A 15,158-nucleotide genomic window follows, 5' to 3' on the forward strand; every position below is an offset into this window, starting at 1 on the left:
CAAGTAGATTCTTAGAGAGTATATGTTGTAATTCAGAAGTATGTTAAAAATTTTATCTGACAGTAGGTTCGTTCCTTTTGATCCTCTTCCTTTTTATTCAATTATTTGTGATTCTCTCCCATACGTTTTTGTATCTTTCTACAAGTTTAATTTATATTTAAAGGTTCTATCTGCTACTGACTATGTACAAAAAGAAAAGAGAATTTGGAAAATGAATGAATGAAATTTTGTTTATACTAAACATTTTGTTAAGTTAGCACTTTACTGTTAAATAACAGCATGTGGACAAGTGACCTTGAGTTCTTGCTGTGGAAACCCAAGTCAATTTTAATTTGTTCATGGCCAATAAAGGATCTTGATCAAGCCTGAGCTAATGAAATCAGTGGTAGAAATATAAAATAAAGCTCGAGTTCATTAATTTGCTAGTTTTCTTTCCTGAAAGCATAAGTGTTCAGCCCTTATGTGGTGGCATGCTGACCCTCTGAACCAAGCTAAGTAGAATCTTAGATACTTTTATCGTGGTGTAAAGTAGATAATTTGCTTTACATAATGTGGATAGTAGTGTCACTTTGTGAAATACATTACATACGTGGCTACAGCAACATTAAAGAGAACAGCAAAACAAATGTTTAACTCTTCTCTCTGTATTTCTTTCTGCTTTTCAGAAGCTCAAAATCAGATTAAGTTCTGTTATAATAACTCTTTTATCCCAAATACCTAGAACCTTTGCTGTCTCTTTCTGAATAGTCTTTATCTCTTTTCCTATCTTTAATATTTCGGTTTTTTCCTGTTTTGCTGTCATAAACCATGTAAAGCTGTGTTAATGTAAGTAGTCAAGGTATTTTTTTAAAAGCATATTTTATTTCATGCCCATGTCTTTGAATAATATTATATTAAAGTTCCTTATAAGAAAATCTCCTTTATAATAACAAAATTGATTTTGTTTTCAACTTTGCTGTTAAGATTAAAATGTTCCATCATATAGGTTAGAGCAGCTAGCCTTCACTGTATTATTAATGATACCATGCAGGCTCCTGTCTCTAGCTCAGAAGTAAAGCATCTGTCCCCCATTGTCTTCTTATTCCACTTGTCTTTCTTTACTGCCTTTTTCTCACCAAGTAGAAAAGCAACTAATACTGGTAATTTATGAGTGTATTTTAGTACAAATGACTTTGCTTTATTGCCTTAACCAGCATCTTCACTTGAAGCCATTTGGTTTTTGTCAGACCTCATGCTACAGTTGATTTTATCCTTTAGAGCTGACGCTTCCTGGTTCTTCCCCAGAATAGTTTTCTAGGGGCGCCTGGGTGGCTCAGCCGGTTAAACATCCTGCTTCGGCTCAGATCATGATCTCATGGTTCTTGAGTTAAAGCCCCGCGTCAGGCTCTGTGCTGACAGCTGGGAGCCTGGAGCCTGCTTCTGAATCTGTGACTCCCTCTCTCTCTCTGCCCTTCCCCCTGCTCACATTCTGTCTCTGTCTCTCAAAAAATAAATAAATATTAGGAAAAAAAAATAGTTTTCTAGATCTCCAAGGAGAGTCACTGGCTTTGGCTTTAGAAAGTCTGTTGCCAGGAGCTGCTGGGAACACAAGGCCCTGCCTTTTTTCATCCGCCCTCTAATCTGCTAAGACTCAAACCGCCCACCCAAACACTGGTTCATCAGTAGGGCTCACTTCCTCCAGACTCTGCATCTGCCATATCCCCAACTGAAGCACAGGTTGGGGGCCTTTTCCTGCTCCTAGAAGATTCTTTTTCAAACATAATTTCACTTGGCACCTGGGTGGCTCAGTCGGCAAAGCATCTGACTCTTGATTTCGGCACAGGTCACGACCTCAGAGTTGTTGAGATTGAGCCCCAAGCTGATCTCAGCATGGAGCCTGCTTAGGATTCTCTCTCTCTTCCCCCCTCTCTCTGCCCCTCCCCAACGTGCACTCACATGCGCACGTGCGCTCTCTCTCTCTCTCTCTCTCTCTCTCAAAAATAAATAAATCAACTTAAAAAATAATTTTAAGAAACCTCCAATGTGTAACGTGGAAGCAGAGCTGTTCTGAATGAACCAAGAATTGGGGGTGGGAGCAGTGTCAGGGCCCTGACTACCTTGCTTCGCTAACACAACCCACCCTCATCTGGAGTAAGGATCACAGGTAAACAAACACTTTATATTTTCTGGCACTTAAGTATGATTGTGATTTGTTCTAAAATCACAGGATTTCAAGAGAGGAATTCTCTTTTCCACTGTCTTTCAGCTTCTGAGAACGAAGTTTCTGCAAAGTATAGCATAGGACTGGGTCCTCTTTGGTAATTGCTGTAATTATGCAGTGGTTTATATTCAGTCCCTCAGTTACAGCGATGTTTGGCATTTTTTATAATTAGCAATGGAAGTTGAGTCTCAACTGTTATAAATATGTCTACTAATAATATCTTTCATTTTGTCTAGGTGAAAGTTTGGTAGTTGTGAGACTTTTTCTTTTTTTTTAAGCTTCAGAATTACTGCTTTTTTCCCTTAGTCTAGGTAGGATAAGAGGAAGCTGCACCACTCGGTCTAGCAAGAGTGGGATGGGGTGGCCAGAGCCTTGGCCCCTGATCCTGGGCTCTCCCCTTCCGTGGCAGTCTCTGAGGTTGGAAACCACTGAATTATGTAATAACGCTTTTAATTAATCGTAAATCATGTCGCAACACTGTAAAATGTCTTAAAAATCATCTAGCTCATCTGATTCATCTCTTGTTGTAAATGAAACTCTTGCTACTTTTTTCAGTAGCTGGATTATAATTTCAGTCTGGGGGTTTAACCTGCTTTTCCTAATGCAAAGTATTTTGTTTTTTTAATGTGGTTTTGAATTAAGCCCTTATAGGAAAACCACTTTTCTTATAGTTTGTCTTTTACTCACACTGCCACATAATATTTCTGACCCCAGATATGCAGGTTTTCCACACATCAAGCAGTTCTCTTACACCAGCTGGGTATCTGAAATTCAGCTCACTTCTGATGTGGTCTACCTGGAGTTCATCACACCCTCAAGTTAAGGGCTCAGTCCCACGAGATTACCCCCACTTCAGATACCAGTCAAAAGTTTTAGGTTGTTACCTGTGCTTCTGACCAACTAGCTCTAAATCCGCGTTCCCATGACCTGCTCCTTGGGTTCAGTAATTTCAGCCATTCAGTAGAATGGCTCACAGCACCCAGGAAAACAAATACTTAATATTTGCCCATTTATTACACAGGTTGTAATAAAGGATACAGGTGAACAGCCAGATGAAAAGATACGTAAGTCGAGGTTGTGAGAAGGGACCTAGAGCCTCCATACCCTCTCTGGGCGTATCTGTCTCCCAGCACTGCCAGGTGCTCACCAACTCGGAAGCTCTCTGAATCCCATATACAGATTTCTCTTGCCATCTAAAAGTCGACTTAATGCCTCTTTACTTTTACGAAAGGCCTGCGTTAGTACGTTTTTTCACTAAGAACGAAATCAGAAAAGGATTTTTGCTTTTAGGGAATGTTACTGCTTCCTCACATTATGCCTCTTCAGCTTTTTTTAAGGTTATAGTTATGGTTTTATCTACTTTTAGATGGCAGGGGAAGCCTGTATTTTGAGATTCTGATGAACGCTTCATTGTACAGGCATGATCAATCATGAAGTCAGTCTCCAGACCCTCTCCTGGAGGATGGGGACTGGGGCTGAAAGTTGTAAGCTTCTACTCCTAGCCCCGTCTTTCTAGTGACCGGCCCACAGCCTGAGGCCATCTAGGAGCCTACCCAGAGTCTCCTCATTAGAACAAAAGATGCTACTATCACTCAGGAAATTCCAAAGGATTTAGGAGCTCTTTGTCGGGATCCAGGGTCAGAGACCAAACGTGAGAACATAAGGTGCTCGTGGTGCTCTTACCACTTAGGAAGTTACAAAGGTTTTAAGAGCTATGTGCCAGGAACCAGGGGCAGAGACTGATATACAGATACGTATTTCCTACCTTTGTTTCCTACTGGTTCACAGCTCCTAAAAGCAGTATCTGTATCTATCCTAACTGTGGAAAAACCCAAAACGGTACTGCAGCACCACATGCCAGTTAGGTACATGGCATTAATGAAATTCAAGGTGATTTTCTTCTAGTAATTTGTGTTTGAAACCAAGAGAGCCTCCGGTTGGTCACTGTGTATGTACAACATTGAGCTTTAAAGCATTCTTAAGTTTTTAAAGACTGTAGTCTAAGATTGAAGCAGTGCTGTTTCCCATTATCTGCCTTATAAAATCAAGTAACACATTCCTTTCCTAGACACTACAGCACAAGCCAAAATGCACTAATCCCAAGTGGTCGTGAAACATATACATCACAGTCCTTCAGACACATATTCACAGACTTAAGATTTCTTTCGTTTGATACCCGGACTGTGTACTCTGGTGTCTTGTTGACTCCTTACTAAGACCAAAAATCATCCTACATTTTTCTCCCTTGAAAATAGTTGCAGTTTTGATTTTTTTAATAAAAGGTCCTTTGTACACATACATGGAATCACTTTAAACCTGAGCTTACTATGCTTTTTCATCCTGCCTCCACAGATATTCCTGCTATTACTTACATGTTCTATTCTAATCCTCTGGCGCCTGACCCGTGTGCCAGGTGTTTTGAGAAGACAAGTTTGTTTCTTCACACTTCTTTGCAATATATATCACAAGCATATTTTTGTATTTTAAGGTCAAAAACGAAAGTCCTTCGTTTGTGTATGAACAGCAACGGTGGTTTTTCTTTACTGTAAAACTCATAATCCACTTCTCAACTTCTCAAGTATGTGTTTATTGGTTAAAATAATCCATTTCAAGTAAAATTATTTTTGACTTTTTTCCCTGGCCTTGACTACGCATACCCAGGACTTCCCTGAAAGTTGGAGACCAGTATTCATGTCCGTTTTAACTGAAGTTAGAGTCTTCAGTATGTCACCCGGGATCGCAGAATTTCTTCCTACTGGAAATCAAACTTCAGTGTGTTCCCAGTACTTGTTAGCGCTCCATCTGATTTAGCTGTCGTGGGTGTTGCCATGAAGTAGAGTTTCTGCAGGAAAGCAGGGGGCTCTAGTATTATAAAACTCACCTGTTTTTTATGTTTTAAAGAAAGCCTAAAGAATCTAGATTATTTTAATTTTGCTCTGTTTTCTAAAGTGGCTCTTGTTTTTCTGTTGGGATCTCCCGGTTCTTAAACAGTATTGGTTTAATAATTTTTTTTTAAGTTGTGGACTGTTTTATGCCTTTCAGATTAGTAGTCACTGCTTTCTACCCCTTTTTACACACTCCTAGCATTCTCCCATTCTTAACCTTCTACCCCACGCATCCCATTTTCCTTTTATACTCTTGGCACCCTTCCCTCAGCTGCTGCCACCACCTCATAGAGTAGATTCTGGTCTCAAATCAAAAGGTGAGTGGACTTTCTGGAGAAAGAAGGAACAATTTTTTTCCTGTTTCGACCTCCTACCAGTTCCAGCCAAGTAGCATTTAGGAGTTCTAATTTCCTTCCAGTTAATTTCCAGTAATGTTTTCTCCCCTTTTTGGCTAAACAGTATTTCATCTTTCTGTACTAGATGAACTTTAATAATCACATGCCTGTTAGTCTTAAGATGTTTCAGTGGTGGCTTTTTGTACATTTGCCATATCATCCATCAGTGGGATAGATTCTTTCTCGGTTACTTACGTGCAATTTCAGGGCTAACGTCTGCCCACTTGTTGAAGTTTGTGGGCGGTTATCAAAGTAGGTTGGCAGTTCTGTGGAGGGAAATTGTATTTCTGCCATAAAACATCATATATGGGCAGTGTATCAGCCCTCTGAGAGTCTAAATACTAGCCATCTGGGCTGTTGGCCTATCTGGGAATGTTCTTGAAGTGTAGAAAATAAAACTTCCCGCTCCGTTGTTTTTTGATAGACAACAGTCAGGTGTAGGTTATCATTCATTTGTGCTGGGGAGCCCTCAGCATGTGGATTTGGCCATGTCCTGCAGGACCTGATGACAGCTTACCTTGCAGGGAAGGAGAGTCGCTCCCAGATAGCCCTCACGAGTGGCCCTGGAGCAGGAAGTGGTGAAGCAGATCTTCCTGATTTGGGAGGAGCCTGAGGTGGACCTCTCGTCCTGAGTCTGGAAGGTAAATTTGTTGTTACCTGTAAATTATGGTTCTGCTAGTTCATGCTATGCCAATCCAGACTTTCAGAGGTATCCCTCCTGCCAGCAAGAGAAGACAGATGACTTGGATGAAGATGGCTGTCAAGCCCTGGGTCATTTAGTCTTCCACACTTAAGAATATTCATTTTAAACAAAAGGGCAGATATATCTATGAAATTACCTTATCATATCAACACATTGAGCACACACTATGTAGTAGTAACTATGGTGCTCTTTTTTGTTCTTGTTTCTTCGTTTTTTGTTTCTCAGAGTGAACCATATGGATTGGTTTAAGAGGGCCTAGCAGAACCACAACCTTACAGGCAAGAACAAATGTCACTTTCTGCTACTTTCTCCTATACCAATCCAGACTGTAGGGACAAAAACATAATATCCCCCAATAAAGTGAATATTAACCTTTTTTTTTTAAGTGAGCAATATATTGACACTTCATCTTCTTTAATAAAATGTAACTAAAAGTTATTTTCTCCAAACAATTGTTAAGGCTGAGAAAAAAAAAAAAGTTGGTATGACATTGTCATATCTAGCTCGAAGAGGAGTGCTGTATGCCAAATTCACTTAACAGTGTGCCAACCTCACCCCCAGCTTATCGGCATAACCATGCTTCTTTCTTCTCAACAAAAACTAAACCCATTCCACAAGATTTGGCAGCCAAACAAAGAGGGATTGATACCCTACCTTAATTTAGTGCATACATTTAGCTGCATCTATCTGCTCTAATTGGTTCTTCCTCACAGAAATGAATACATGGTCTTGGTGTTACTAGATCTTAGCTTAATCCACGTTACCTATCATCTTTCCAGCCTCTCCTTTTCTGATCGTATCTGCTGGCAATAGGGATGGCCCTACAGTCTAGAATGATATAGGGGGAGATAGCAGAACCTGAAGAGTCCAGTCTTTCAGTTCAAAAACAGCAGCAAGAGGTAGTCGTATTGGATGTATTGTTTTATTTTTGCACGGCTCAGGGAGATAGTTTACATGTACTCTTCCAGAATCACAAATATTTGAGGTAGGCCACTGTCTCCAAGTTACTAAGGTATATTCATTGCTTGCTACTTAAAGTAACCACCATAATTTGATTCTGTCTTTGGTTTCCAGACTTACTCTAGTTCAGTATTAATTTGACCTTTTCTTCCTCTCCTTCAGAAACGTCAGAACTATTGAGAGGATAGGGGTTGAGTACTGTTTTAGGCTAATCCTCCTATTGGGTTGGCATCTACCAAAGTATAAGAAGCCTTGCATGGAAGATATTTGCCCACTGTTCAAATTGCCTAGATCGTGTAACTCGTAGATGTCTTTGTTTAGTCATCTTTGAGCTCTGAAGCCGTTTTGTCTTTTCCTGATTTGTTCATATTATCAGGTCTTTTATAACCTCACCCAGTCCTTTTCTCTGTGTTCAGGGTTCTAAGTTATATTTAATGAGGAGCCAATTATCAAGGCCACAGAGACTATTTAATATTATCAGCATTTATGTTCCTAAATTCACTTATTTGACTTAATTAGCTATTGCATAAACTTCAAATAATTGTAAATGGCCTCAAGTTGTAAGGATTAAAATGTAATGGAAATTATAATTTGGGAACATGGTAGATTTGGGAAAGTCTCTTCCTGATGCTCTTTTAATCAGTTTCCTGAGTCCCCATCGTAACCATGTAGTGTGGAGGCTAATGATTACCAGTTCTAACACTGAAAGTTTCCTCTTGTTTGTAGTAATTCCTGCATGAGAAATTTAGAAATAATAAGTTACTTGACAATTTACCACGGTATGCAGCTCCAAAAACTCTTCAACTCCACCTTTTTTAAGAACTTTAGCCAATGTTTTTGCCATATCTGTTTTAACAGACTCTATTTCTATTTTATGAATTTAACTTAAGTTGAAAATATAGATAAGTGCTGTTTCTCCTGTTAATAGAAACCACATGCTGATCGGAATTATTTTCTTTCTGCTCGTTGGCCAGATCCTTTAAAATTAGAGGTTGAGGTAAAGTGCATTCATTGAGTGTATATTAAAAATAACAAGTTTCTTAAATCGGCTTTATCCTGTGAAATCTGTTGAGTTTGTGATTCAGCTTTTATAAAAATTGCTGTTCAAGTCTTATATTAGAACAGTATTGGATTTTGAAGTTAATGTGGATCTATTTTAATAGATGTGAATTCTCTTCATCTTGAGCTTGCCCCTGACACTGGCTTTTTCCCAATAGAATTCTGTGAAAAGGGAAATAACAATTATATTTTTAGAGAAAAATGAATGAATTAAATGGCATTTTTAATTTAATATTTCCGTTATTGATGGTAATGCTTATTTTAAATAACGTGTTTTAGGCTTTATGTTAATAAGATGATAATTGAATAATTTTTATATGACAGGCACCTATGGGGACCTGCTGGGGTGATATCTCAGAAAATGTGAGAGTAGAAGTTCCCAATACAGACTGCAGCCTACCTACCAAAGTCTTCTGGATTGCTGGAATTGTAAAATTAGCAGGTGAAAGCACATGTAATAATTTACCCGAAAATGCCAATTATATCTGTAACTTTTAAGAAAGCGTATTTGTAAATTTTGCAATTGTTGCCACATAAATAATAAATATGATAACAGGGCAGAGGTTAGCAAAAAAAATTTTTTTTCTATAAAAGCCAGGTGGTAAATATTTTTAGCTTTGTGGGCAGTACAATCTCTGTCACAGTTACTCCGCTGTGCAGTAGTAGCATGAAAGCAGCCATAGCGATACATAAATGAATAGGCGTGGCTGTGAGCTGGTGACACTTTATTTATGAGCACTGAAATTTGAATTTTATAGAACTGTCATGTATCAAGACATGCAACCATTTAAAAACGTAAAACCAATAAAAGTAAAAATGTAAAACCATTCTTAGGTGGCAGAGTGTAAAACACATCAGAGACAGTAGACCAGATCTGTGGGCCAACCTCTGGTATAGGGAAATACTTTGAAAGGTAACAAAAACCTGAAGTGCTAAGAAAAGTGATAATGTCCATAACCCAAAAGTAAACTAGTGTTGATAATTTCATACATCTTAGGTTCTTTTTCTTCACCCCCACTGCTTTCCATGTACCCTAGTCCTTGTTACCCTCTGGCTCATCACATAATGCATTAGGTATCTACTGTGTTAGACATGATGCACAGTGATGTACAGAAGTGTAAAACCTAGTTTATTCCATGACCTGATATCTGCCAAACGCGGACTACCTTTATGATGAGGTGCTCAGTGAGTGGTGCGGTGGGGCACTTGTAGCACTTTATGGCAGGCAGGGGTGTGGGGGTGCACAGCCATTCAAAAGATAAGAAGTTGTCCTTAAATTAGTGAGCGATATCTCATGCATCCTACTTTTCCTATTTCTCTCCAGCCATTCTCCCCCAAACACCCTGCCCACTGCTCACTATGTACTGCTGACAGCCTTGATCTACTAAACGTGATCTTCTGTTTTTCTGCTCGAGCACTTCTGATGGCTTCTTTGTCCTTAAAGGATCAAGATGGTTGGCATTTACAGTTATTGATGAGTTGCACCATAGACTACTAGCCAGATTTTTGGTTGCTCCCCACCATAAATGCTGTCTATGTCCCGATGAGGCTAGTACTCTCCCTCCTCCCTCATAGAACACATTGTCACCTCTGTGCCTTTGCACATAACATATTACCCAGTTCAGTTCCCACCTTTCCCTTGAAACATTCCCCCGGCTGTTTAAGCCTTCTCTAAATCTTGCATTATTCTCTATACTATAATTTAAAACAACATAATCTTTCTGTTCTAGATGTTTAAGCTAGTTGCATTTAAATAGCTCTAAAGATCAATGCGTTTAATATCCAAGAATTATTTCTACCTTCCATCTCCAATTTTACATTTCTGTTTTATCTCATTGCACCACGTATCTTATTTTAAGCCACTTTAATGACGTTTTAGAATCGAGCCTGATGTTAATCATGAACTAGAGCTCGGCAACAGTTGGCAACTCATGAATTATGTTGTAAATTGTTGAATTTTGAAACTAAAGGTTTAATGCTATAAATTTTCTCCATGGATCTTAACACGTGAAAATGCTGCTGAACTGAGCTCCCTGCCTAGAATATAAGTTTGTTGGGCCTTTTTATTCCCCTGAAGGCCTTAAGTTAAACTGTAATGTTGCCAACAGAAGGTTTATTAAATTATAAATAGGATATATCATACACTTTTTGTTCTTCTTAAGAAATAAGTCATTTCACATACTTTCTTTGGTGTTTATTGAACTTTTTTACTTAGTATTTTCACATTTTGTTTCCAGATAAATAGGACAGAAAAATTTGGGCTCTTGAGGTAGCCACATCCAAATCATCCCAAAATAATTGGTCATCTAATCAGCTGGACAAAGCAGTTTCTTTGAAATGACTTCAACTGGATTTCTATGATGTCTTGACAAGATTTTCCTAACTTAACCATAACCTTTTTTCGTTTATTTTCAAAACTACACATTCTAGTAGGACTTTCCCACCCTTGTTTTCACTAAGAATTTATTTTCTAGAAAATTTAAGAAACTATGGGTAAAATTGAACTCAATATTTAAGGGGGGAAGCCATGTCTGAAAACAGTTAAACTACTGGCATTGTACCTCACCTGGGGACTTGTTAGAAATGCGTGTTCTCAGACTTACCCAAGATCGACTCACTCAGAATCTCTGGGGGTAGGGCCCAGCCCTCCGTGTGTTAACACGCCCTGCACATGATTCTGTTGCAGGTGCACCCTGACATTTGACACCCACAACCAGCGGCTGTGTCCTGTTTGATCCCATTCCATTTTTCTTACTGTGTGGTGATTGATTTGTTGGTTTCAGGTTACAATGCCCTTTTAAGATATGAAGGATTTGAAAATGACTCTGGGCTGGACTTCTGGTGCAATATCTGTGGTTCTGACATCCATCCCGTTGGTTGGTGTGCAGCCAGTGGCAAACCCCTCGTCCCTCCCAGAAGTAGGTGGCCTCTTTACCCTCACTGTCATTGAAATATATGTACTTTATTGCAGTGTCACACGTAGTAACATTCAAGTGATACAGAAATTAAAGTAATCATTTTTGGTTTTAAGTAACTTCTCTGATGGCAAAACATGCTCGTTTTCTTTATTTTTGTGACTTTTCTTCATAACCTTAATGCTCTGAATTGCAGGGGAAAATTGTTATTTTTTTAAAAATAGTTTATGAAGCAGTTCTGCTCTTTGCTAAAGTGTAACTGGTTATTTCTTTTGTTTTAGCTATTCAGCATAAGTATACAAACTGGAAAGCTTTTCTAGTGAAACGACTTACTGGTGCCAAAACACTTCCTCCCGATTTCTCACAGAAGGTAAAGACAGGATCTTAGAAAGGACTGAAGTGTCAATTGAGAGCTCTGAAAAGGAATAGCCTAGAAGTTTTTAAAGGAATTGTTTTCATTCAGTGAGCCAGATGATCTAGTTAAATATCGAGTGCACTCAGTATTTTTAATAGTACAAAATTGAAATCAGTTGTAGAGTTCTGTCATGAATTCCGAACAGTTTTTGTCTGCTTTTGTTTAAGGTTTCAGAGAGTATGCAGTATCCTTTCAAACCTTGCATGAGAGTAGAAGTGGTTGACAAGAGGCATTTGTGTCGCACACGAGTGGCAGTGGTGGAAAGTGTCATCGGAGGAAGATTAAGACTAGTGTACGAAGAAAGTGAAGACAGAACAGATGACTTCTGGTGCCATATGCACAGCCCGTTAATCCATCATATTGGTTGGTCTCGAAGCATAGGCCATCGATTCAAAAGATCTGGTAAGCACCTGTCACAAGCCCGCCTATTGAAAACATCATTGAGGCTGAATTGTACTACCGTGGTTATCTTTCTTTACAGAATAGAAAAGATCCGAAATAGCATTCTAATTGTCTGGGCTGCTTATTCTACCTTAATTAGGGGATGTTCACACCAGAATATGAGTGTCCCGGCTAACTCCTTTATATTCCTTCCATTTGTTCTCAATTAAAATATAATGCACTTTTGGTCACAACTACATTTTGTTCTCTTCTACTTTTCTTATCCAGCCCATTTGGAAGATCCAAAGGTAGCCTTTCCATTTGCATTCAGTTTTAATCAAAATAGCAAAATTATATGTGGTTAGACCTAATACTGAACACATTAAAACATACTTCTGAAGCTGTGATTCCCTCACTAGGGAATTGCAAGCATTCTAATTGGCTGAGCGTATTTCATAGCACATGTACTCTGAAGAGAGCATCCTATTAAAGAATTATTTTTCACCATAAATGTAGAAGGCATGTATTTCTGCCATGTTTTAGAATATACATACCTTGTGAGTTTGAAACCTTCAAAGAAACGTGGTTTTTGGTCTTCTCACAAATGCTGACAGATTAGTATGTAACTTTTCCTTGTAGATATTACAAAGAAACAGGATGGACATTTTGATACACCACCACATTTATTTGCTAAGGTAAGAAGTTTTTATAAGAACCCTCATTTGTAAATTAGGTTTGAAAGAGGGTTGTGGGTTTTTTCCTAACATTATGGAAATCACAATTACATTTGTTCACTTAAAAGGATTAAGACCTTGTGATCCATAGGTGTCACAACTATTGATTATAATTATTCTTAAATTCTGTCCATTTGCCTGAACTCTCTCTATCCTCCGACGGAGGTTTGAGTTACAATACTAGGTAGGTAGGAGAAGGCATTTGGTTTTTTCATCTGGTAAACATTTTCAAAGTGGTAATATTTATTATTAAAATGATAACATTTGTAACAGCCGATGTGCTTTCATGTAATTCTTTAGGTAAAAGAAGTAGACCAGAGTGGGGAATGGTTCAAGGAAGGAATGAAATTGGAAGCTATAGACCCATTAAATCTTTCCACAATATGTGTCGCGACTATTAGAAAGGTAAGACAATAGGTTTTAAAGTATAGAAATGCAATTGTAAGAACTGGGTTTAAGGTAATAGGGGAAGGAGGCCCTTAACATACTCATTTTGACATAAAATGTATGTATCTGGATCTTCACTGGGGAGAGGGTTGGTAGTAATTTTGAAATAAATTTCAGTTCTCTTATCAGTGGTTCTCTTTCTACGTAGCTTGTTGTCAAGATTGTCATCTTGAGTCTGCTGCCTCTAGTTCTTGAAATATGTATCCTGAGTTAGAGGAAGAATATTTATTTAAATTACTTCTGGTCAAAGCTAGTCCAACACAGAATTGCAACAAGGCCAAATTTATCTTCACTTTACTGTTTTTCCCTTTGTGCCTTTTTTCTTCTTTTGGTAGTACTTTATTTCTTCTTTTTTTCCTCTCTTCTGAAGCTGCGTTTATGAAAAGGTCTAGAAGAGTGGTTCTCAGTTCTCCGTAGGCATCAGAACACCCTGGGGAACTTAAAAAAATACAGGTGACCAGACTTCTTAAATGCCTACCCCACCCTGTTCCGATTTCATCAGTCTGGTGGGGGGCCCTTGCATTGGCATTTTTTAAAAGTCCCCAGGTAATTCTCCAGTTCCGCCATGGTTAAGAACCACTGATCCAGAGTCTACCTATATAAGGGTGGAGCTTAAATTGTGATTTGCATTTCAGCACAGTTTAAAGCCTTGAGCCAAAAGAATTAAAACCAGTTATGGGGGCGCCTGGGTGGCGCAGTCGGTTAAGCGTCCGACTTCAGCCAGGTCACGATCTCGCGGTCCGTGAGTTCGAGCCCCGCCCTGGCTCAGAGCCTGGAGCCTGCTTCCCATTCTGTGTCTCCCTCTCTCTCTGCCCCTTCCCCGTTCATGCTCTGTCTCTCTCTGTCCCCAAAATAAATAAACGTTGAAAAAAAAAAAAATTTTAAAACCAGTTATGGTTGCTGCCATGTCCCAGGCACTTGAGCTCAAGGTCACACAGCTAGACAAAACCGGCTCCAAGTTTTTGTTCTTCCTCTTTACCTGACCCAGTGATCAGAGTCACCTGGTATGATTTCAAACATAGATTTCCAAGACCTACTCCAGACCTACTCGATCAGAATCACAAGAAGTATTACACAGGATGATGTATTTGTTTTAAAAATGATAAAGTTGTCTAAGTGATTCTGACAGTCAGGTTTGGGAACCAGTCCATTATGCCATGCTCTGTTCCATGAAATGAGAATGAAGCGTCCAGTGAGTAGAGCGTCAGACTTCGTTCAGGAATTACTTAGTTCATGCTTGCCACACTAGGTTTGGTTTGGACTCTAAATAAAAAGCTTACAGTCTTGTAGAACAAGGTAAGATACATAAAAATAAGTTTGATACAGGATTGACTATGACTTAAATGTACACAGTACTGTTGGGATTCACATAAAAGGGCACATTGTCTCAGAGGAATCAGGGAAAGCTCTATAGAAGGGAGGCTATTTGAAAACTTCACCTTGTAGGTTGGGAAAAACAGTCCAGCAGAGATGCAGGGAGGAAACTGTTGTGGAAAGAGAATGTGCACAAAAGCATCGAGATAGGAAAGCACAGGCCAGGTTTAGGAAGAGACTGAGTCATTCGTACAGTACACATCAAACAAGTCATACTGAGTATGGTGGTCAAGGCTTTTCTTTCATCAGGAACAGAGACCCATGCAAGTTAGCTCTAAGAAAGTTACCCTAAGGACATGGCAGTCTCACAGACAGACATGCAAGGACACAGGGACAAGAACTGGAAAGCTGTAAACCTAGTGTTATTCTCGGGGCCTCTTTGTCCCATCTCTTCCCTGCTCTGAGTCTCTGCCATTTTTCTTCACTCTTGTGATTGGTGTTCCTCTCACTCCGTCTCCCTGTGTGGCTGCTAGCTCCATCCTGTATCACAGCCTTTCAGGTCCAGTTCTGACCCATGACTTGACAGTAGCCTCTGTGTCTGTTAATGGTAATTACTGAGAGAGATTCTAGCTGAGCCCAGCCTTTGGCTTCGTCCCCTAAAGGTTAGATACTAGCCCCCAGCCCAGTCAGCTGTATTTGGAAAAAGAATCCGTGCTGAATGGAGGTAGCTCTTGCCAAAGATATAGGCAA

At 39.2% G+C, this 15,158-nt stretch overlaps 1 protein-coding gene across 19 annotated transcripts in view; it reads left to right on the forward strand.

Annotated features, from left to right (window-relative positions):
* Window positions 1–15,158, forward strand: part of MBTD1 (mbt domain containing 1) — a 72,322-nt gene that overhangs the window by 40,498 nt on the left and 16,666 nt on the right. For 18 of the 19 annotated variants that reach the window (XR_005797476.1, XM_040497103.1, XM_040497104.1 and 15 more), the window contains 6 exons: window positions 8,527–8,644; window positions 10,986–11,120; window positions 11,399–11,487; window positions 11,700–11,934; window positions 12,553–12,608; window positions 12,948–13,052. Coding sequence is in view for 18 of the 19 variants with exons in the window: in XM_040497103.1 (XP_040353037.1) it covers window positions 8,527–8,644; window positions 10,986–11,120; window positions 11,399–11,487; window positions 11,700–11,934; window positions 12,553–12,608; window positions 12,948–13,052 (738 nt within the window). In the remaining variant the exon portion in view is untranslated. Of the gene's footprint in view, window positions 1–6,004; window positions 6,122–8,526; window positions 8,645–10,985; window positions 11,121–11,398; window positions 11,488–11,699; window positions 11,935–12,552; window positions 12,609–12,947; window positions 13,053–15,158 lie in introns of all 19 variants that reach the window. The other variant, XM_040497115.1, reaches the window with a different exon arrangement.

The sequence above is a fragment of the Herpailurus yagouaroundi genome, unplaced genomic scaffold (assembly GCF_014898765.1).
Source record: "Herpailurus yagouaroundi ecotype Mexico unplaced genomic scaffold, PumYag 189, whole genome shotgun sequence".
Lineage (NCBI taxonomy): Eukaryota > Metazoa > Chordata > Mammalia > Carnivora > Felidae > Herpailurus > Herpailurus yagouaroundi.